Source organism: Elgaria multicarinata, chromosome 4, assembly GCF_023053635.1.
Source record: "Elgaria multicarinata webbii isolate HBS135686 ecotype San Diego chromosome 4, rElgMul1.1.pri, whole genome shotgun sequence".
NCBI lineage: Eukaryota > Metazoa > Chordata > Lepidosauria > Squamata > Anguidae > Elgaria > Elgaria multicarinata.
In genome coordinates this window covers 78,906,217-78,929,672 of record NC_086174.1, presented here as the reverse complement: position 1 = coordinate 78,929,672, position 23,456 = coordinate 78,906,217, and the positions used below count along the sequence as shown (strand labels likewise).

Genomic DNA, 23,456 nt, shown 5'->3' with positions numbered 1-23,456 from the left:
TGTCCGCACAGCGGGGAAAGAACAGTCCGTGCAGCTGCCATGATTGGTCATTATGTTTCTCTATTTGAGAAAACATTAGAGGATATGGTTTTGCTGGTAGTAAGCACACTTTAAAACAAACAGATCTCTCTTTGGAAATATATATTTCAAGTCTGGAGAGTGGGTGATCCGAGTTGGGAACACAGCTAGGGGGAAGGATTAAAAAAACCAATCCCCTCACTAGGGTTCCAATCCACATGGGGGCTCTGCACTTACTCTAGAGTAAAAAAGGAAAAGGGAAAAAGCCATAGCTGCTATGTGCCTCTTTAAAGAAATATGTGATTTCGCCCACAGTGGCACACTATTGCTGGGTAAATGTATCAGAATCAGGTTTCCCTTCCCCCACTGTCTTTTTGAGGACTGTATTTAAATAAATAAATAAATAAATAAATATGGTATATGTATAAATAATACAGACAAATAACTGTGCAAGACTGACATGCTTTATTATTGTTTTAATACTGAATTTCAGCTGAGAATGTTAGAACCTGAATCCACATGGATCATACATAAGTTGCATTATGTAAGGCACTGAAAATTAAGTCTTAGCAACTTCAAGAAAATGATGGATAGGGTTGAGGCATAGGGTAGTAATGATTGCAAAAGACCATTAGATGGAATGTCAATAATCTAATTTCATTCATTGTATGGCCATTTAGTAATACAGCATTGCTCAAACTATTATAAACTTTCAGATTATTATTCTCTTCCTTGCTGTGTTACATCTTACGATTTGTTTTGAGTCAGGGCTAGTTAAATTGACTTCTTCCCTAGCAATTAATTCCCCCCCCCCCAAGGCTGTTGCTGTTTCCTTTGGAATTTATATACACCAAAGCATGTATCAGACCTATGCTGGATATCGCCTAATATGCTAGAAATAGTCAGGCAAATTTTGCATGAGTATTATACACAAAGCTGAAAAGCAATAACAATTTGTAAATTCTTTGGGAGTGGACAAAAACTTTGGTATAAAATGATTTACATGTCTTGTAAAAGATATACTAGATGAAGACGTATCTTTAACTCCATTTTGTCGTGCTTAATCTGTCAGCTGTCAATTAAATTCAGTTGGTGTGATAGTACAATTTACCTTTTTATCTTTCTTTTTTACTCCAGCAAAAGAACACATGTCTTCGTTGTTTTTGTTGTTGTTGTTAATCTCTCCACTCAGGGTGGGGGGATAGGAGAAAATTTCAGGAAGCAAATTGTGGCGGGGGGGGGGGGATTAGTCCTTCCCTTCTGGTGTGCGCTGGTGCTGATCTGAAGCTGGGGACACTCACACTAACAGTATAGTAAAGCAAATCTGTATCTTGCTGGCTGGCAATAATGCACTTTTTACTGCTCTGGTTGCAAAATTTGCCTTGGCTGCAAGTAAGTTGAGAGTTAGGCATCAAGACCATTTACAAGTATTGTAATGGGGAACTGGAGATTTTGCCCTTTTAAAATGTGTTGTTCTAGTACCCCACTGCGGAGCTCTTAATTTATTTAAATGTGATTTTGTATTGTCAAATTCTTGTATTTTTGTTTATCTTTTACATTTTATTTTAAATTATCCATTTTTATTCCATTTACGTACTGCCCATCTTTTTACTTGTATTTTATTTTTCTAACTATGTTAAATTGTGATGGCTTAGAGCTTTGAGCAATAAAGATTTCATTTCAACCAACAGTATAGTAAAGCAACAAGCTACTCAAGTAGTATAACACATAATTTGGTTCCAATGTAGGCTACTTTGCCTCACGTGGTCATAGTTTAGTGCAGTGCTGCTCACTTTTGCTTCATCCCAAGTTAACAATAGTAAAACTTGAAAGTCTTTATGAGTTGCTACCACCCAGTCGCTATAGCAAGCCAGTGATTCTGTCGAATCCGACAACTAAGCCATCGCAGACTTCTCTTCCTAGGAAGAGAAGCCCGGAATATAGCTTAGGAATCCTGTGCATCAGCAATGTTGATTTCATTATTTCTTACTTCTCCCCTGTGATTTCTTTTCCATCATTTTTCTTTGCGTTTCTGAGTAGGCAAAGAAAACTGAATCACATACACGCATGCACACACATACCGCCTCTTGTTCATGGTGGGTTAGCTTGATAATTGCTACAGATGCCAACAAGTTGGCTGGCCATCTGGCACTTGTTCCATTTCACTTACAAAGCAAATAACATTGATAAGTCTTGTGTCATTGCTTTTAGCTTTAGGCCAATGTTTTATATTACTTTTTTCTTTTTTAGTTTTTTTCACAAAGATCATTACAGCCAAGACAAAAATGGTCAAGTGAATCTGAATAAACCTTGTCAGGATCAATTACTGCATATTGTCTAGCAACATTAGCAGGAGGTTAAAGTATACCTTCTATATCCACCCTATGTTGTTAATGGACTCCTATTTGCAGCCTCATCTGGAAGTTGCTATGTGCTGCTAAATCATTGCATGCATGACTGATGATGCTGAAGTAGAATCACCCAACTAAGTGAAGGGCAAAGAATAATATCATAAAGGTAATGGTTAGTATGGCTACTTAAGCTACTGACTGGTTGAGACAACACGATAACCTACACTCAAGAGCTGTGTGTGGGTTGTCATTTGACCATGGGTTGTTGTGTTCTCTGAAGCCAGCTGTACTAACAAACCACAGTTTGTTAACCACAAAATATCCTTGAAGAGAACCCATGGTTTGTTGTTGGGTTGTAAACTGTGGGTTGTTCATGGTCAATAAACCATGATTTGTTATCAATGCTGGATTCAGACAACACAACAGCCCATGTTTCAACAACCCATGGTTTAATGACAACCTACATTCAACCCATACTCAACTCCTGACTGTAGATTATCATGCTGTGTGAATCCAGTCATCGTATCCAACCCCAGTTTGCAAACAAGATCCATCTTTATTGGGTTATTTTCTTGCCACACTAAAAAAGAATGTATTTACTTCTCAAACTGTCCTGAATAGAACATTAATATATGCTAAACAAAATGCTGCAAGTAAAATTCCTTCTTTCTTATCCTAAGACATCTTTCTTATCCTAAGACATCCTAAGACAATTGCATTGACCCAATGTCAATGCAATTGTCATTTGTCATACGATATTTTAACTTGAGAACTGGTTCTACTCAACCTAGACTAAAGCCACAGGCTTGGATTAAATTCCTGTAAGCAGAACTCTGTTCATGGCATGCTCCTGCTGATGGAGGTGAGGGGACACAATTTTTGCTGACTCTCCTTTCCCTCTGTAGTACTCTGTGCTCCCTAAAAACATGCCCCAGATGCTCAAGGAACATTCCAGAACATGGGAGATGGTTCTGGGGACTGTAGGGTCAAGGAGGAATTGACAAAAATGGCCTCTCCTCCTTGCACCAGCAGAAGTTTCTGCTGGATTGAAGATTCTTCCAAGTTGAGATCTAAGGTGCTACATTCTTCTGCTGATTCCATTGATTTAAGCAAGCTCATGCAAGATGACTTCACATAAATCGTGCAACTGCTTTTGTGAAAGGTCTATACCAGGAGTGAGCAACTTCACCCCCAGAACTTCCTGTCGGCCACAGTCTGTGGGGCACTGTTGATTCCATGGTGCAAACTAAAAATCATGAAAAATATTGGTGGTTTGCCACTGAGTAGTGCTCCCTAGCTCTATAAAAGGGTTGAATTTAGCTTTTGGATAGTCTTAATGTGGCCCTTTTAGAGCTCTATAGCAGTAAAAGTGTAATTTTTCATTTTTTAAAGTGACAAATTCGGTCGTGTGGGAAGCAGCAGGGGGGCGCACTGAGAGTATTGGGGGTCACATGCTGCCCACAATCAAGATGCTGCCCATCCCTGGGATACACCAAAGAGGGGTTAGAGGTTGGTGAGCCATGGAGCCCTCTCCTCGCTCAAAAGAAGACTGTTGCCAAAATCCATTGTCATAACTTATTAGTTCGTTTTTCTTCTGAGCTGAGAGATGGGGTTCAGCTGTTCCTTTTCAGGGAACGGTGTTTGCCTTTGAGGCTCCCATTTTTAGATTCCTCCTGTAGATTGTGCCCCAAGGCCATCTGTTTTTCGTATTTTATCCTTAACTCTTTTCATTATTGTCACATTTGGCATCTTTGTTATTTTTATCTTTTCTATTCATTGTTCATCTGTTCCTCACCATGTACATTGTGTTTTTAATGTTTGGGGTGTGTGCTTTGGTCTTGACAATGCTCTGATGCCGATGACTGTGGACTCTGTGTGTATTTTAATGCCTCTGATGTTGAAAGGTGGAATACAATGCATCCAGTTAAATGTCACCTGTAGCCTTTCTGAGTGATACACTTACCTTAGCCAACATGAATGCTTTTATTTGCATTGGGCTATAATGCTGATAAACACCTCAGAGTTTATCCATGACTGATTTCAGCATAAAAGCAGTAATGCCTGTCATAGCAACCCTCATTCTGATGTAAGCAGCCCAGAGGAAAGCCATGGTTTCATCCCCAGTAGTCCTTGGATTTTTATCTAGTCTAGGTTGCTAGTAGCAACACCTGAGCAAAATTTGCAATTCATTCTAAATATATCCCATAAAGTTCCATTTGGAATAGATAGTGAGGTAATTGCAAATCTATTTTCACATCAAGCCCCAGGTGGTTAATGCAATATGTATTGTATAAACAATATAATGAATTATATTGTATAAACTCTAAGGATTTGATACAATTTGATACCATAACAGTTTTTCAGTTAGCCCCATCTCCCTGAAGTAATTAAAATATTTTTATTGGCAAGCAATTTTGAAAAGGGCTTCTCAGGAATTATTACAGGCGTAGGACTCAGACAATTGTGAGTCTTAAACATGGTATCTCCCTGACTACCAAATGCAAAATTCCTGTTCTTTCTGGAGACATCAGAATAGGAAACCCCCTAATTCTAGATAATTTATGAACAACTTAAAACCCCCAATCCCAATATATTTCTTTGGGGGAACCCACTGTTTACATCCCTCCATTGTGAGAATGGTTCATGTATTCCTGCTCTTTAATTTGTTATCGATCCATAAGAAGACTTCACTTCTTATTCTATTACTGCTAAGTTTGCTCAGGAGTTTTTCATGAGGTATTTTATGGGGGGGGGGAACTCTTGAAAGTCCAAATAAACAAGAACTACTGGATCACCTCCAGCAATAGGTGTGCACAAGGGGTGTGCTGAGTGTGTCCAGGCACACCCTAATATCTCAAGCAATAAGTGCCGAATTGAGGGGGTCATTGAGTGGGGATCCAGAGGGGCATCCAGATGCAGCAGGAGCAGTCCTCCAGCTTCTCTGCCACCACGTCTAAGAACCACTGCCTCTGAAAGAGCACCTTTGTTCCCAGCAGCAGGAGTGAAAAGGGATTGCTCTGATGGGGGCCTCTTTGCTGCACTTCAAAGAGGCCAGGAGGAGGGCCCCTGAAGGTTAATATCACCTCATAAGCCCCTCCTCCAGCCAGTGTTACCACAAAGTCCCACCAATGCTGGGGCTTGAGGAGTGTCTCATTCCCCACCCTTACCTGTAATGCCCCCCACCCCACCCTGGCAGTCAGGCAAGCCGAACATGAAGTAGGGCATCAGTTTCTACAACGTTTAATAAATAAATGAATAAAAATAATGTCCTTTATTCAATAAATGTTCACCTTTTTTTAAAAAAATGACCTTGGTGCACACCCTAATGAAATGTGCTGCACATCCCTATGCCTCCAGCCACATGCTTTGTTGATGCTCTCAAAGAACAAGGTTAATGGGACTGGGCTTACCTTTGCTGAGGCTGTCTCGACTCTTATCCAGTGAGATTTGCCCTTCAAACTACTTGAACATTTTATCTTTAATAACATGATCTGCCAATTATCCAGAACGAATGTTAAATTAAGCTGCATGTAACTTTCTGCATCCCATATGGATCCCTTTTTCAAAACTAAATATTCCAGTCCTTTGTTACAGATGCCAATCTTACACATACACACACACGCACACGTTAGATAAATCAGCAATGTGTCTTGCCCAAAGGCTTTCAAAATCCTAGAACCAGCTCTGCATTTCTAGAAAAGGTATAAAGAGCAGCTTCCCTTCTTTCCTCCCACCCCGCTACACCACAGTGCTTTGAGTTAGGAAATTTTGCTATCCTTGTTGAAAATAGACTTTACTACACAAAGGGTAAAATGGTGTTGTGTTACACTTTGAGCAGTCACGCGGTGAGACCCTTGGATGTGAACAGAAGAAACTAAGGGCACAGTCCTATGCATGTTTAAACAGAAAAGGGTCCTATAACTCCCCAACATTTCCCAACCAGCATGGCTTCCTTGGGAATGCTGGGAGTTGTAGGACTTTTGTCTGCGTAAATATGTATAGGATTGTTGTACACTTTCCCCATGTTATTAATGTTGTTACTACTATACCAACATTGAAAAGGGTTGGGGGGGGGGGAGATTCCATTTGTGCCAGTTCTCATTTCCATATCAATTTTTATTCAGAGCTTGAATTCATGAACCATTGCCATTTTCTTCTCATTTAAAGGCTTTTACTGCTAGAATGCGAGATAGTTTAACTTCCATTTTACTATCTGATTCTCCTAGTCTTTTTGTGACCTTGCTGATAATTCTAGATTTTCGTTGGCCTGTCATGAAGCCTTGTTCTCAGACCTGGAAAGAAGATGTCCGCAGCTCCGCCAATTCCAAAAACAGAATGTGGGGAAGGTCAATGCTTAGCACTTGCAAAATTTACATTTTAATAACTCTTTCAGCAGTTTCATCCAGGAATTTTCCAAGTGATGGCTCTTCTGATAACTGTCTATACAAAAGCTATTTGAGGCAGATACCCCAGGAGAGTTAGGCAAGCACTTTCTTTCCTAATCATAAAGAACCAGAGAATGGAATCTGTACTGTTTTGTTCATTTTAATAATGGAACATGGCATCCGCATCACATTTATTTCTTACCGTAATTGGAATGAGAACACCGGATTTTCTCATTTCACTGAAGTCCTGTAGGTTCTTGTCTGTTTTCAGCCAAAACATTGCACCTTCTAAAGAATTAGGACAGCTGAACACTGTATGGAGCCAATGTGTTTGCTGTGTACCAGTGTTTCTCACAGCAAATGTGATGTGTGGATGATGCACATGCATTGTCAGGATTCCGAGAGATGTGTGGATGGGTGTTCAAAGATGCAGCAGTATGCAAGTATATTGTCTATGTTTGCTTCAGAATATATACAGCAAAAATGTTTGCTTCAAACAGCATGGAGCTGTATTTTGCAATAAATTTAATTTGCGGTACCATCATATGCATGTCTATACAGAAGTAGTCCCACCGTGTTCAATAGGACTTACTTCCTGGAATGTGTGTTTATGTGGTTTTGCAGTCTAGGTGTTCTAGGCTCCCACTTTCAGGCAAAGGGTCAAAGAATAGCTCAGTGACAGGGCACCTTCTTTGCATGCAGAAGGTCCCTGGTTCAATCCCCTGCTTCTCCAGGTTGAACAGGAAAAACTCTTGTCTGATCCCCCTGGAGAGATGCTGCTAGTCAGTGTTGACAATACTAGGCTAGATGGACCAATGGCCTGACTCCATTTAAGACCACTTTTTGTATCCTAAAATGACAGGACCGGCGGCAGGCAAGCTTCCTTGAGCAGCAGCATGTCCCATAAACATGGGGCTATCACAGAAAAAGCCCTGTTCCAAACAGACACACACACACACACACACACACACACACATCCCGAGCTTCTCTCGGAGGGGGCACACAGAGAAGGGCCTTTGAAGCTGACCTCAGAGGCAGGGCAGGCTCAGACAGGCAAAGGATGATTTCTGAAGCCTTGGGGTCTCGAACCATGCACTCCATATGCAATTCACTTGCTGCTTTAAAATTAAAGCTCTGCAGTTCTGAGCCAACCAATCAATCTGATTGGCCAGGTGCTTTATAATGAAGGTGCTGGTGATTTAAAAAAAAAACCATCTCACTGATAAGGACAGGAAAAGACACAGTGGCCGTTTGTCTTCTTAAATGCTGTAATGGGAATCAAGAGGCTCCAACGGCATTAATCAGACCTTCAGCTGTATGTTTTTTTCAAGAATGGGAAGTTAACTAATTGAATCAGTCCTGGTTTTTCATCCGGTGCTGTGCTCATGCTCAGAGTTTTACAAGGAAGTCCAATTCTTATCTGTTAAAAGGATGTGACTGTAGATCAGTGGTTCCCAAAGTGGGCGGTATTGCCCTCTTGGGGGCGGTGGGATTGCATAGGGGGGCGTTAAGAGGCAAGGAAGTGGCAGGGGGGCGCTCGAGGTGGTCTTTTCCGAGAAGCGCCTCTCCAGAAGGTCTTAAAACCCAGGGATACTTTTATGGGAGAAGGTAGTTTGGTCCTAAGCCATATAGGGGAAGAATCCACACATGTATTAATACTATTTAAGAAGAGTCCTTTTAACGGTGAATTGAAATATTTCAAAAGCACCAAAACACTAATGAAGAGACATACCCTGCTTGGTGTGCCTCGCCACGCTGGCTGCAAAACAGAGGCGTTCGCTCTCTTTTCCCTCCCTCCCTTGGCAAGCCTGTGGCAGGTGCTTTGGAATAAATATTCCATTAATTGTTACTGTTTTAAATTTTATTGTTATTATCTTCCTTAGTGGGTCGTTGAAAACCACTATTCTGAATAATGATTTTTATAGTGTAGGGTAGGGGACACTGGGCATGAGTTTGTGGAACCATGGGGGCGGTTACCTGAAAAAGTTTGGGAAGCACTGCTGTAGATGGTGCACATTCTGCTGAAATATGCAGTGACTATGCAGTGAGCAAGAAAAGGGTGAAAGTGGTTTTCCGTTGTAATGCACTACTAGCTGGTCCGGTTTTACTGGACTCTGTCTGTTTCCTTTGCTGCTGAAAAAGTGGAAGTCTGGGTAATTGCCAGGTGATTAAAATAACGGCAGTTTCTGGAACTTCTGGTTCTTAACGTAGGGTACTGTGATACAAGTTGAAACATGGGGACATGTTGAGAATGTACACAGATATGCCTTTTAAAAATACGTGCTGTTCCTTCTATAATTGTCAAAACTAAGGAGACTGAATTCCTGTACTCTGAATCCAGCTCCAGGATTCCAAAGCAGTGGACACTGGTGTCTCCAATGTCAGTGGGGCTGTGAAACCCCCCTGGATTTCAGACAGAATGGGTCAGAACTCTAAAGGGGCTATACAAAGTCCTGAACCCGTTTTGGGGATTGGTTTCAACACCTTGGAACACTCCTTTAGAGTTCTGACTGAAACCCAGAACAGATGCAGAGCCCCACTGACATCGGAGCCACCAGCCTCCACTGCTCCAAAGTCTAGGCAGGCACACTTGCAACACAGACCAATTGCTAGTTTAGCTGGGTTGTACCTAAGAGAATGATTGACTGAATCCAGATTCGAAAACTTGTTCTTCTGCATCTTGCCTCTGTAATCTAAGAGCTGAACTGTTGTTAGGTCAACATAAGCCACACACTCCCAGGGCCAGTCCTACCATTGGGCAAGATGAGTGGCACAACTGGGGCTGTGGATTATTGACAATTTCTTTATTATTATATTTTTACCATCATGAGGGGCAACAGACCTCTCTGTTAACAGCTGATCTGTGCTGCCTCCGGCAATGCCACCCCAGTTCCGGAACAGAATGGCAATTCTCTGGACCAATCTCCAGTTTGATTGCTGTACTTGCACCCCGAATATGGGTGTGCAATTGTGTCAGCCATTCAGATAAATTTTACATTTTTGTCATATCAAGTAATGCAAAGTCAATGTTCACCATAGGTTCTGAAAAAGTATTTGTTTACACAAGCTTTCCTTAGCTTGCAATTGATCATGGCACTATTCTGTTTTCTTCCTTCCTTACTTCCTTTCTTCATTATATTTTTTAATCTGCCCAATGGCAACAGTTCTCTGGGTACACTACAAACAGTTTTTTAAAGAATGCAAGTTTTACTGCTTCTGTTTGTTTATTTTGTTGTAAGTTATAAACATTTGCTATTACATTGTATTTATAAGTATTTGAACTGTGGTTTGTAGCATTTGGTATGTAAACTGCTTAGCGATTTTATTATAGAGAGAGGTTTAAAAGTATAGTTATCTTTAGCAGTTTCTAAGAATTAATTAATTAAGAAGGAGTTTTGTATTAACTTTGAGAAATTCACAGACATAATTTTTGGTTGTATAGTGAATTGGTCCAGGGTGGGTAGCAGTTGGGTGGGAGGTGATTTTTCCTTGTTACCTCCTGTATACAAAAGGAGAAGTCCAAGAAGATGCTGCCATTTCTGTAAATTTCTCCCAAGAGAGCAAAATTTGAAATTGAAGGAGTAGTTACGAAATGCTGAATTCTGAGCAATGTTTCTCTTTCTTTGAACGCCAGGGAGAAGTGTCTCTTTCCACTCCAGCTCGCTTTGGAAAGCAAGAATGTGAAGCTGGCCCAGCATGCTCTCACAGGGATGCAGGTATACGGGGATGAGTTACAGCTGCATTTGGATGTCTTTGTGAACTATGAAAAGTGGCTGACCTATTGGCATTTTAGCTTTGAAGGAAGTGTTAATCTAGGTCATAACATGATTTAAAATAGTAAGCAACTACCCTTTCTTAAACCATGCCTTTACATTGGGCCGGTTCGCACAATTGCTGCAGCCTACTTATTTATTTAAGCCACAGTGGGTTGTGGCATGTGCTGGCTACCCTTTTCAATATTCAAACCATGGTGGGTAGTTGTAGCGGCTTATTGTTTCATGCAAACCCAGTGAGAGGTTAAACAACCTTTTCATAACCCTGAAACAACCCATGCAAGGTTATTTAACTCGCATAAGCCACCCTCACCAGGTTCACATGGCACAAGAAGCCATGGCGATTGCCTACCTCTAATGTGCCATGGCATGTGCTAAGTGTATTCCTTGACAATTTTGAAAATTCAACCCAGATTGAGCCGATTGGGGGTTGCCACATGACATCCAAACCTGGACTTGAGTTAAACAACCCACCATTGTTCTACAATTAGTAATTAGGTTAATTGTGGGTTGTTTAACCCACAAATAATCTATAGTGTCTGGGTTCAGATGTCACTCCCAATTGGCCTGATCAGGGGTTGAGTATTCATAATGATTGTGGAATGCACGCAGCATGTACCATTGTAAATTGTGTATTAATTAACCCAGGATTTACCACCAAAATGTGCAAACAGCCTCATCTTGTCAGATTATTCATGTCAGCCTCACTATCCCATCAAACCATAGCTTCTTTGGTAAGGTTTGAAAAACAAGATAATTTGCTATTAAATATGTTTTTTATAACATCATTATGTATCAAGCCAATCAAGACACAGCCTCATTTTTCTTTGCAGAAGCTACTGTCTGATGAGAGATTTGTAACCATGGAAACAGACTCTGATGACAAGCAGTTGCTTAATCAGATGCTGAATGCAGTCAGAGTGACTCCTTCCCTCAACGAAGACCTGCAGGTAGAAGTGATGAAGGTTAGTTTCTACAGACGTCAGTACTTGCATGGTTGCAGGGGAGACTTCCTGTCTGACTCAACTCTGCAGCTTTCTTGGAGTCATCTGCATCCTTAGTCAGATTTCTTACATTACAGCACAAAATCAGTTCTCACATTTCTTTTACAAGTTGAACACTACTTTTGCAAGTTTTTAAGTCTGGATCTGTCGAATATCGTTTCTGTATATCAAAGTAACCTTTATGTCAGACAGAATAAATCTGGTTTTATTTGTTGTTTGTTAGTTAGGTATTCCCTTCTATTTTTGATGAAATTTGGTTTTAAGCAAATAGAGATTGAACTGAACATTGAACTGAACCTTCCTATACCACCCAATAACCAAAGCTCTTTGGGCAGTTCACAAAACAAAATTTAAAACTATAAAATACAAAAACATAATATAAAACCCAAGAAAATCCTTTGAATCCTGATGTGGTTAGCAGCAACCAACCAGCAAAGAATTCTGGATGTTGATGCCTAGTGAAGAAAGTAATTATATTTTGCAAACACAGCATTTCATTGTATACGAAGCCTTCAAATGTAAGACATGCCAAGTCAAATACACCTACTAACCCTGTCTGGTCACCCATCAGGGGTTGGTAATCAAGAGGTGCTTCAAACAGTAGTGAATAGGTCTGAACAAAAGGTGATCTTCAGTGAATTTTCTTTCCTGAGAAGCTTTTGAAAGTTGCCTTGGGTGCACTTCTATGGCTGAAAGGCGACTCATAAATGTATAAATGAATAAATACATTTTGGGCCCGAAAGTTCTCCTTTTGGGGCTGAAAATGTGCATATGTAAACATTTGGCTCAGCTCTAGTACCTGAACTCACATGTGAGACTTGTATTTTGTCTATTTAATGCACACTGCTGTTCCTCGAAATACATGCACACTTCCATCATTGTGAATTGAATTAACAGGAGTGCTTATCTGGCAAGCAGCCTTGTGCCTGGAGGTGAGGAAATATCAGCAGATCCTTGTTCCTGCTGACTTTTGTCATGGCACTTCCTTGCTCAAAAAAAAGTGCATGACTGGTGAAAAGTAATGTTAAGATGGATGATTTTTAAGTTATGGGATGTATATCTCTTATACGTAGTGTTGTTTTTTCACTGCTCTTGCTTTCAGGAGAGGAATCTAATTCTAACAGATACTTTCATTAATACATTATCTAGAAACTCCTCGATTAGTATGAACTCAATACTACAAAATTATGATATCTCATCCTGAGGGGAAAATAATACCTCAGTTTTCCTAAAGGGATCTGACTCTTGTTTATCACTCAAGTTTGTCTAGTCTTCTGTAATTCACTTAAAAGATTTTTGTTTTATTTTTTGCTGTCCCTCCCTCCCCTCTCAGGTCATCAGTACTGTACTGTGATATCAGTTTGCTAATGTAGTGCATTGCTTCTTCTCTCTCTTGTTTTGGAGATTTATTATTGTTCAGTTACATCAGATATTTATTTCCCTCATGAGAGTAATTGGGTTTAAGGAAGAGGAGAAGGAAAAAATCTTCTCATCTGCCTCACCCAACCAATATGGGGCAGTTGGTCATAAAGCCAACAGGAAATAGACATTCTATTTGCCAGTTTTCTTAATCTTTGAATATCACAGGACTTCCTAGCTAAATTCCCAGCTCCTAATGATCCTTTTGGATATTCCTGGTTTAGTAAGGGGTAATTCCAGCACCATTAGTCCAGTATTAGCTGCATAGTTGCCTAATTGTGTGCTGTTGCATTTCTCCCCCTCTTCCTTTCCGTGTGTATCTTCTATGTGTGTGAGTGAGAAAGAGCAAGGCAGAGTGTGTTGAATTTCATTGAGGCAGGAAGGTCAAGGAAGAATGTCAGCGTTTTTTTCCCTGGAGCCACACAGTTACACTCCATTCTAACTACCTTTATTTATTTCATTTTCACCCCCACCTCCTGTCCAACAAGGAACTTGGGGCCTGTTTTATCCGCACTGTGAAGAAGGTTAAGCTTGACTGACGGTCACCAAGGGAGCTCCATGGCTGTAGGATTTGAACTTTATCTTCTCTGTATAAAGCAGCTAAGACAGAATGCAGCAGCTTTGCTGTTGTCTGGGAACTGCCCCTTTTCAACATGTCACTTCTTCGCACCTATGGCCAGGTTTAAGGTTCTGTTACTGTGGTGTAAAGCCTTAAATAACATGATACCAGTTTTTTTGAGAGAGTGCCCTCTCCCTTACCAGTCTGCCTGGTTACTGAGGTCATCGGATAAGGCCCTCCTGGTAGTTGCACATGGACCTACAGTCCATTTGAAGTTCACGCAGAGCAGGGCCTCCAGTGTATTGGCTCCTTGTCTGAGGGACTCCTGCCCATTGATTTCAAACAGGCACAACATTGTTTCATTTTCTGCACCTGCTCAAGACATTTTTATTTAAACAAGCCTTTCCTAATTGACCCAGCCACAGTTTTATTATATAAGTAGATTTTAAATATTTTATTTTTGTATTTTGATTGTTTTCTTCTTTTATTGTTCACCATGCAGGAATTCTACTGGATGTGGAGTGATATATAAATTTTGTAACTAAGTAAATATACCACAAATTCCTAGAGAACTGTTAGCTTTCAAACCCCTGGAACTTCGAAAATTCTGAAATTTCCATCTATCTTTTATCACCTCATACAGGACCAAACTTTGGAAATTTCTTTTGCAAGATTCAAAAACACCTGCTCTTATTCATGAACTTCTCCTGCCCTTCTCCCAATTGTCTTCTCCATGGTTAAGGGTTACCTCAGCACCAAAGGCTGAAACTAGCGAATTTTGTGAATGTCCAGTAATTCAGCTCTACCCAATTCTTGCATGACTAATTTGGTCATATTAATGCTGACATTCATAACATTTGTCTGAGATTCTCAACTTTCATGTGTGAATGACGACATTCGCCAAATTTTTGGCCGTGCACTATAACATCTGTACATCTTCTTTTCACATTTCCATGTTTCACAGAACATGCTTTCACTTTTGCCAAAGTGTCAGTTCCTTTTATTACATCATGTCAGAGTGCAGAGTTCAATGTCGTTATACTGACAGTGGGTGGGGGGGAGCTTTGAATTGGCTGTATGGAAAGTCTCTAACTCCTTATATCTAATCCAGGGGCCAAATCTGGCCTTCCAAGGATCCCAGTCTGGCCCTCTGGGGTTCCCCACAAGGCCACACATCTTTCCCCCTCAACCACTGATCTGTTGGCAGTTCTCCAGTTTCCCCCACCCCCCAATTCTAAAAGGTTGAAATGCCTCTCCTAAATCTGCTAGTTTTATGCTAGTATTGCCAACTTTCTTTTCCTGGTGGAGTCCCAGAAATTGCTTGACACACAGCAAATTAGCAGGTAAATCTTTCCCCATCACTTTATCTCCATGCCAGTAAAATTTTGAAGACATAGCGGTTCTACCAGGAAAAAAATGAAGAAACTGGCAACCCTAGGTTATATGTGGTCTCTAGAATAGATTTGAACAGGGTGTTGTGTGTCTGTTTCCCTTGATATGCCTTGATCATGCATTCATCAATGTCCTACAAAATGTGAAACTGCTGAGAAAGCTGCTGTGTGCAAAGAGAAGGGAGAGATGAAAATAACTAATTAATCCCTGCTCAACTCTTTCCCTGAACTACTGTCAGTAGTGACCTTTTCTAGTATTTATGAGACTCTTTTTTCTTTATTTTTAATTAAAGCGATAAAGAATCCCCAGATTGGTGATGCTATGAATATTTCTCACAATATTAATAGTGTTCCTTATTTTTTTACCCTGACTGTGAAAGAACTAATCTTCATAAATTTAGCAGGTCTGTGTTGTGTGTCATGTAGGCATGAAAACAACAGAAACTTCTTGTGTTAAAAAAGAACACAGCATTACACAGAGCATTAAATGAGGACAGTTAATATCTGTTTTTTTACTTGATGGGTACAGTAGCCACCTGTTCAGTTTAAGAGAGCTTAGTGTTGTCTTAATTGAGTGGTGGAATAGCTGTGCTTTCCCCCTGGTTAGTATTGATTTTCCTGTTGTATCTTATAGGAACCTGCCAGTTCCTTTTTATAAACATGAAAATGCAATTGACCTGCTTTGAAACCTATGCTCTTGTTTCCTCCCTCCCCTCTGAAACGTTTCATAGATTCATTTTTGTGTGTGAAATAACAAGCACAGCCTTGCTTGCATGAACATGTCCAATAGAGTTCAGTGAGCCTTACACCCAAGTACCTATACATAAAATTGCAGGCTAAGTAACATTTGGTATGTTATTAGGTACTCACTTTGTGTATGAAATAGGTATACAGATTACTTACCTATTGCAGTGAATTTTAGTAAAAGCAGGATTTGGAGGAAACAGCATATCATGCTGTCTAAAAGCATGATAAAATAAGCATTCTATTAAGAATGTATAAACTGCATTTTCCCCTCTGCTGTGTCTTTCAGGCATACAGTTTGCATCATGATTGGTTTTATTATAGGAATAAAAGAGTGGTTCCTCTGTCCATAAAAGCAGGAATTTATTGCAGCAACAATAAAAAGAATCTCTGATAAACTGGTACAACTGGAAAGCAGGCTATCTAAATGTGATGATCTCTGCCAAATTGTACAAAGGTTTTCACTTTGTGTTTAGAGAAAAGCAAGGGCAAACTTCATATGTGCTATTGATAGCACATTTTTGAGACTTTGGGGATGTTCAGATGATCAGTAGGGGAAACAACACAGCGTCGGTTGTTTCCCCTGCCCCCTGTGCCTTCCGGGTTGGCATGCCATCTGAAATCGGGGCGCGGTGCAGTAGTAGTGTCTTTTCATCCCCCCTACAACTCCTACTGCAAGTCACGGGTTGTAGGATTGGTGAAAAGTCATCGCAGCTGCACCGCACACCAGGTTCGGATGACACGGCAACCTGCAACATGGCGTGAGTATTCCTGGTCACATGACCGGCTTGCGTGGGGATAGGGGAAACAAAACTGCATTGTTTCCCCTTCTGATTGTCTGAACATAGTCCCTTTCTCCCTGCCTATTTGGAAGTGTAAAAGAAGCACTGCAGTTTTAGGTTGTTGCTGAGAGCCAGTGAGTTTCCTTAAGCAGAACTGAATGTTTTGTGTTGCAGGTACCTGTTAATAATGTCTTTGGGGCACGTTATAATCATAAACCCTCCCCCTCAAACCCCAATAATAAAATATCAACTAAAACAGTAAATACAACAATGTAAATATCAACATAATAAATTATTAAAACATTGAAAATGACATTAAAATATTAAAAGTATTGAAGAGCCAGCAGTAAAATTAATAATTAGAGCAACAGATAAAAGATTAAATGCCTGCAGGAAGAGGACATTCTTCACCTGGTGTCTATATGTATACAGTGAAGACACCAGGCAGATCTAAATAAATAAATATCTCCCTGGGAAGGGCATTCCACAGACAAGGGGCCACAGACAAGGGTTCTTTCCCTGGTAGCCACCCATCACATCATTGTTGTTGTTGGTACCCAGAGAAGAGCCTTTGAGGATGGTCTTAGCATTTGGGCAGGGACATATGGGAGAAGGTGCTCAGTCAGGTGGACTGGTCCTAAGCCAAACCCATTTCAAAAGCAGCCCCATATAGAGCACACTGCAATATCTAAAATCTGTATGAGGGCAATATCTTTATTGGGCCAACCAAAGTTCACAAAATATGTGCATGCTTTCAAGATCTCCAGAACTCTTCACCAGCCAAGATGCAGATTGGCCCAGTGGGGGTGAGGAAGGCTGACAATGTTGAAGTCATAGTGTCTGCATGATCACTGAGTTGGAATGGGGAGGAGGGGTCTGAAGACATTCAAATAAGGCTCTAGCAGGTAATGTGGGGGGTTCTTATTTCACCTGGAGTTGTCCGTGAATTGCTCTCAATTCTGAGAGCAAGAATTGCAGAAACTCCAGCATCTGCTAAAGGCCCACCATCAGTACCTGGATTCATCTTCAATTTATTTGCCTTCATTTGATGTGTCATTGTTCCCAAATAAGGGTAGACGTCATTGGCATATTATTGGCTCCTCATCCCAAATTCATTGCTGTGCTCACCCAGCAATTCTATCATGAAGATGTTAAATGTGGAATTGAATGTGCAGATAGAATTGGAGCCTTGACATTTTGATTTCAAAAACCGAATGTTGAACACTGAGCCATTTTCAGTTGCAGTAGATTTTAATGTTTTGTCTGCAGATATGTTGAAAATTCAGACCTCATGCTATGGTTATTTTCATGTCTCATAAACCACAGATATATAAAATTTAGAAGTGATCAAATGGACACATCATTTACTTTTTCCTGTCTTCCCTTCTTTCTGTTTTTCACACTTTCCTTGCATTGTTTCAATTCTGAATGTGAAATCTACTGCCAGAACCATTAAGTTATTCTGTTCAATAATTCTCCTAAATCTCCTCATTTCCCTATTGCTCCTGTTGTTGTACATAAGCAGACATTTTACTTGGTTTTCAGGCTGAGTTTTGCCTTAGCCCAGCAGATTAATGAATTCCTTCTTCAGAGAACATTCAACATGTCACATGCTTTACAATTATTTCACTCCTGATATAGGACTTCACCCAGGCACTTGAAGCATTGATCACTCTGAATAATAGTTTCCAATGTTGGCAGAACCTTTTAGCAGCTGCAATGATTAATGAGAAGCCGCTGTGTTCATCCTCTTCATAATTAAACTTGCATACTCATTTCATCCAGAGCTCTGGGTGCTTTCCTACAATTACACCCCCCCCACACACACACACACCCTTGTTTGTTCCACAGGCCATAAAAAAACGTACTTGAATCAGATAATTGGATGTGATCAACAATTGGAAATTATTTTGCAATGGAATTATATTGCCTTCTTTTGGACTCTGATCAATACTAATTAGGCTACTTATTTATTATCTGCAAAAGTATCAGATAAAATATCAATGAATGTAGCCTATTGAAGCAGGATGAGGCACTTGCACCAGGCAGCAGACCTGGAGAAGTGGCAAATTGTGGGTAAAAATGTACTATGCCCATGCCACACACTGGGTTTGGACAATACAGCAACCTGCAGCATGGGTAATTAGGATATCCCAGTAGGGCAAGGGTGGGTGAAACAACTGACACTCTGTTGTATTTCTGGGCGCAAAGATTACTGCAGACGCTGACTGCAGTCAGGAAATCAGAAGACGTTTACTTCTTGGGAGGAGAGCAATGACAAATCTCGATAAAATAGTTAAGAGCAGAGACACCACACTGACAACAAAGGTCCGAATAGTTAAAGCAATGGTATTCCCCATAGTAACCTATGGCTGCGAGAGCTGGACCATAAGGAAAGCTGAGTGAAGGAAGATAGATGCTTTTGAACTGTGGTGTTGGAGGGAAATTCTGAGAGTGCCTTGGACTGCAAGAAGATCAAACCAGTCCATACTCCAGGAAATAAAGCCAGACTGCTCACTTGAGGGAATGGTATTAAAGGCAAAACTGAAGTACTTTGGCCACATATGAGAAGACAGGATACCCTGCAGAAGATGTTGATGCTAGGGAAAGTGGAAGGCAAAAGGAAGAGGGGCCGACTAAGGGCAAGATGGATGGATGATATTCTGGAGGTGACAGACTTGACCTTGGGGGAGCTAGGGGTGGCAACGACCGACAGAAAGCTCTGGCGTGGGCTGGTCCATGAAGTCACAAAGAGTCGGAAGCGACTGAACGAATAAACAACAACAAATATAGAGTGTGTCCTGGGCCCCAACAGTTGTCAAAACTTTTATAAAGCGTTTTAAAGCAGTAGTGTAGATCCTGCCCTGGACAGTGTGTCAGGACCTGAAACTCACAGTCGGTGGAGCAGCTGAGCTCCGGGCCAGTAGCAAGTGACTTTTTCAATCTGTAGCTTTGCGGGAAAGTTCCATGGTGGCTGCGAAGCTGTGCCTGCATCGTATAACTGACACAGCGCATATCCGCAGCCACTGCAGGGCTTTCCCTGTATATAGACAGCCCCTTGGTCCAGAACCACCTATCTTAGGCAGGCAATGCCTTACATCCTCTAAAAAGCAAGTGAAGCAGGCCTTTCTCCTTTCACATCAACCACAGCCCTGAGCCTGCACTTTACCCACCACCTCAGCAATGAAGAGAACCTGCATTTATGTCCCCCCAACCCCATCCAACCCCACCCAGACAGTTAGCTATATAACTAGAATCAATTATGTTTGCCTCTGTATGATTGCCATGAATTTTAAGATTTCGTCCAGCTATTTTTGCCTAAATCTGTGAATATTTGAAGGCAAGCCATTCCACATGTGGCATTTCTGGACAAGTCCAAGGAATACTTAGCCATTTCTGTTTGAAGATCTTGGGAATTAATTTCACAGATTTTGTATGTATTTTACAGAAATTGATGGCCAAGTAGCCAGAAATGTAATGTTCAACTGGTCATTGACAAGAGATGGGAATAAAATTTAGGGAATGAGATCTTTAATATCCAGCCATTTTTTTAAAAGGATTTCACAGTATTCCCTGAATTATTCATTTTGTATTGAGAAAGAGCTGAGAATTGCTGAAAAATAATATCAATGGAGAACATTGAAATTAATTCCTATCCTATGCCTGAAAGGATTCTGTTCTGTCTTTTCTTCTCCAGGGAAAGATTGGATAGACTCTTTACATTTCCACTTGCCATTTGCAGATGCTGTATTAACATTTGAACATTCCCACAGTACAGTAACTTTGCAACCTTGTGGAACTTAGACATTTATATTATTTGATGCTCCGTGACATTTTCAAAAGACTGTTCTTTAAAACTTTGTCATTTAAAGAACATTTTTATACTCCAGGCTTAATGTATTATTTGGTATATATATTGAATTATTTGAAAATATAGCTAGCATTGTGCCCAATATGGCCAGTTTCCTCCAATCCCTGGCTTGTTAAAGGCAACTCACACATGTATGACCTTCTTTCAGACTTACATTCCTGTTTGCCTCTGAAAATTCTCCTTCCCCAAATTAAAGGCTCGTTTGGGGTACCCCATCACACCTATTATTTTGCTCGACCTGAGCTGGACAGCTGACCATTGTTATGAGGCAAGATGCATACTATAAGTCTAAGAGAGGTGAAGATATATCCCCCTTTTTAGGTTTTGAGTACTCAGGATGTGTACTGAATTCCCCAGCCAGTGTGTCCAATGTCAAATAGACATGGAGAGCACCAGGTTGGGTGAAAGCTGATGTAATTAAATCTTAGCCTACTTGAGCAGACATCTTGAAATGGTCCAACACATCTGTTATCTCTTCTGGACGATATGAAGTCATCTGTGGGCTTCTGCCTTAGAACGAGCTTGGTTTTGACCTGGACGGTTTCTGCCATATGATTCTGTGCTGAGCTAAGATATGGGATGTGGGATAGACTTACTTCTGGATGCTGTTCACAACCTTGGCTGGCAAAATATGTTTCAAGCAGTCATCAGACTAAAGCTCTTGTACTTTGCTTTTTCCTTTGATTATAGGTCCTGCTCTGCATAACATACACTCCAACGTTTGAGCTGAATGGGAGTTCCATACTTAAGATTGCTGAGGTGAGGGCTCTCTTTCCACTGGAAGCTAAACTTGGGCCATTTAATAAAAAAATAACCTGTCACCCATTAGAATGTATCTTTTTAATAGCCAGGTTGGATTTAAATGACTCAAACATCAATTGTGCCATGTTAATACCACTGTAAATGATCAGGGAAGAGCAGCTATTCTCCCCATCACTCCCTTGAGTTTTTCTTGCATTTCTCTACTCTTTCCCCATGCTGTTTTCCAGGTTCTAGGTTCCTAAGAGGGACTTCCCTCACATCCTTCCAGCCAGAAGCCACAGAGGGGGCTGTGATGGGAAGTCTTTCCCATTGGTGGCATGATTTCAACAGGAGAGATGCCTCTCCTGAAATTCTAATTGATATTTTGAAAGTATTGAATGCCCCTCCCAATTCCCTACCCACAGCAGTCAGCAACAGTAAAAAGAAAGAAAAAAAGCTGCATATAGGGTGGATTTCCAATAGTTTTCTTCTTTGGGGTGATATTGTGGTATTAATGACACTGTATAGAGCTGAGTGATTCAGAAGGGAGACTGCTGTCCAAAATAGTTCTATACAATTTGGCTTCTATCGAATATAATTGTATTGTTCTTATTATCATGCTGTTGTTGTTTTTTAATCGGTATAAATGTGTTGATATCATCTTTCCTTTCCCCCTTCCCAACCAGGTTTGCATTGAAACCTATGTCTCCAGTTATCATCAGAGGAGTATTAATACAGCGGTGCGGGCAACCCTCAGCCAGATGTTGAGTGATTTGACTTTACAGTTACGGCAAAAACAAGAAAATATGGTGAGACCAATGCAACAATAGATAGAATGGTATTTTTGGGATGGATTGGTGCTTGTCTCATTTAAAGACAATCTGATGTTCACTCAGTCAGGCTCAGAAATGAGCTTCTGTGGCTTGTTAAAGCCCTTCTCGAAAGTAAGGTGTCATGTTTTGGTTTGAAACAGGAGCCCACAGGGCTCAGTGGAGCAAGGCAGACCAGGTGATGCAGCACCTAGGAAAGCTCCTAGTGAGCAACTTGCCCCAAGAAGATCTGAGACCAGACTCAGGCCTTTAATGTTTCAATTCATAATGCCTTTCTCAGACTCCATCTCTTCCTACAAAATGGAAGGCTTCAAAGGGACAGGCCTCTGGCCTGGAGCCTGGCACTCTTCCATCTCTCCATGAGATCATGCTAGGCACATTGCCAGCATTGTCACACTAACACCATGGATTGTGGCATCCTTGGAGATGGATGAGCTGGCCCAGTGCTAGAGCTAGGCTTGGAGGTCACAGCTGATAATCCAGGCTGAAGGGTCTCCAGCCTCTTGGGGACTCTACCATCTCAGGTTCAGTGGGCTTTGTTTCTACAGTGGTGGTTGACCTTGGTGTCTCCTGTGTTGATACCTCTGTTCCTCAGCCTCTGAGTCCATGTCTGGGTCATTCTGGGGTTAGGACGTAAGGTGAATTTATTGGGCCCTAAGATTCTCCTTCAAAATCTGATCTGAGCCAGAGTAGAATTAGTACCTTCATTTTCATATATCAGAAGTGACTTCCAGGATTGTTCTTATATCTGCAAACAAACTGCAATGTAAGAAAGCAGTCGTTAGTAAACATTGCTAATTTTCATCTAAATGTGCTAATGACAATGCATTTATTTTTCCTCAATAGATAACTGAAAGCCAAGGAGTTCTTCAGGGGTTCAAGAGCCCAGGTATTCATTCATCGTTATTCAAAAACTGGTTTATCTTTCCCCTTCCAGCTTCCTTTTTCTCTCCATCAGACCTACACAGAATTGTCACACATTTTTAGTCTTATCATATATGCAGTTTCTGCTTTCTTCATTTCCCACTGCTCATAGTTTATTAGAATGAAGTACAGTGATTGGTAGTCTTAAAATATTGCGGGGGTGGGGAACACTGCTCACGCTGGAAGATTGCCATAATAGCAATCTAATAAATGATGCTGCAGTTGTTCAACCATTATGGCAATCTTCCAGAGTGAGTAGTGGGTGTTTCCCCCCCACACCAAATATTATAAGACTGCCAATCATTGTACTTCTTTCCTACCCCATAAACACATGTGATTTCTAGCAATTTCAAGAAGTTGACTCTAATGACTGAAACAGGTAGCTGAAGTATAGATGTTTTGGATTGCAAAAAGAATTTCTGTCAAAATCTTGGAAGAGCATTTTATGGTTCTTCTTCAGAGATTTGACAGAGGTCACAGACAATTGAATGTGCTGATATGGGGCTATTTGAATCGCCACTAGCTCTCCCTAGTAGTCTGCACAACAGCCTGGTGCATTTATATGATCAGTTCAGATGAAGTGCTGTCTGCAGGGGGAATCTGTGCAGACCCAAGAAACATGGCACCTTCTCTGCCACCAGATGTTCCATTCCAGATTTTGGGC

General features: G+C 40.8%; 1 protein-coding gene across 1 annotated transcript in view; it reads left to right on the top strand.

The window, feature by feature from the left end:
- The window catches only part of ARFGEF3 (ARFGEF family member 3), a 74,921-nt gene that overhangs the window by 5,769 nt on the left and 45,696 nt on the right, over positions 1–23,456 (top strand). Inside the window, exons 3-7 of the mRNA XM_063124610.1 lie at positions 10,389–10,470; positions 11,361–11,492; positions 20,988–21,056; positions 21,725–21,847; positions 22,715–22,757. Of these exons, the coding sequence (XP_062980680.1) occupies positions 10,389–10,470; positions 11,361–11,492; positions 20,988–21,056; positions 21,725–21,847; positions 22,715–22,757 (449 nt within the window). The remainder of the gene's footprint in view (positions 1–10,388; positions 10,471–11,360; positions 11,493–20,987; positions 21,057–21,724; positions 21,848–22,714; positions 22,758–23,456) is intronic.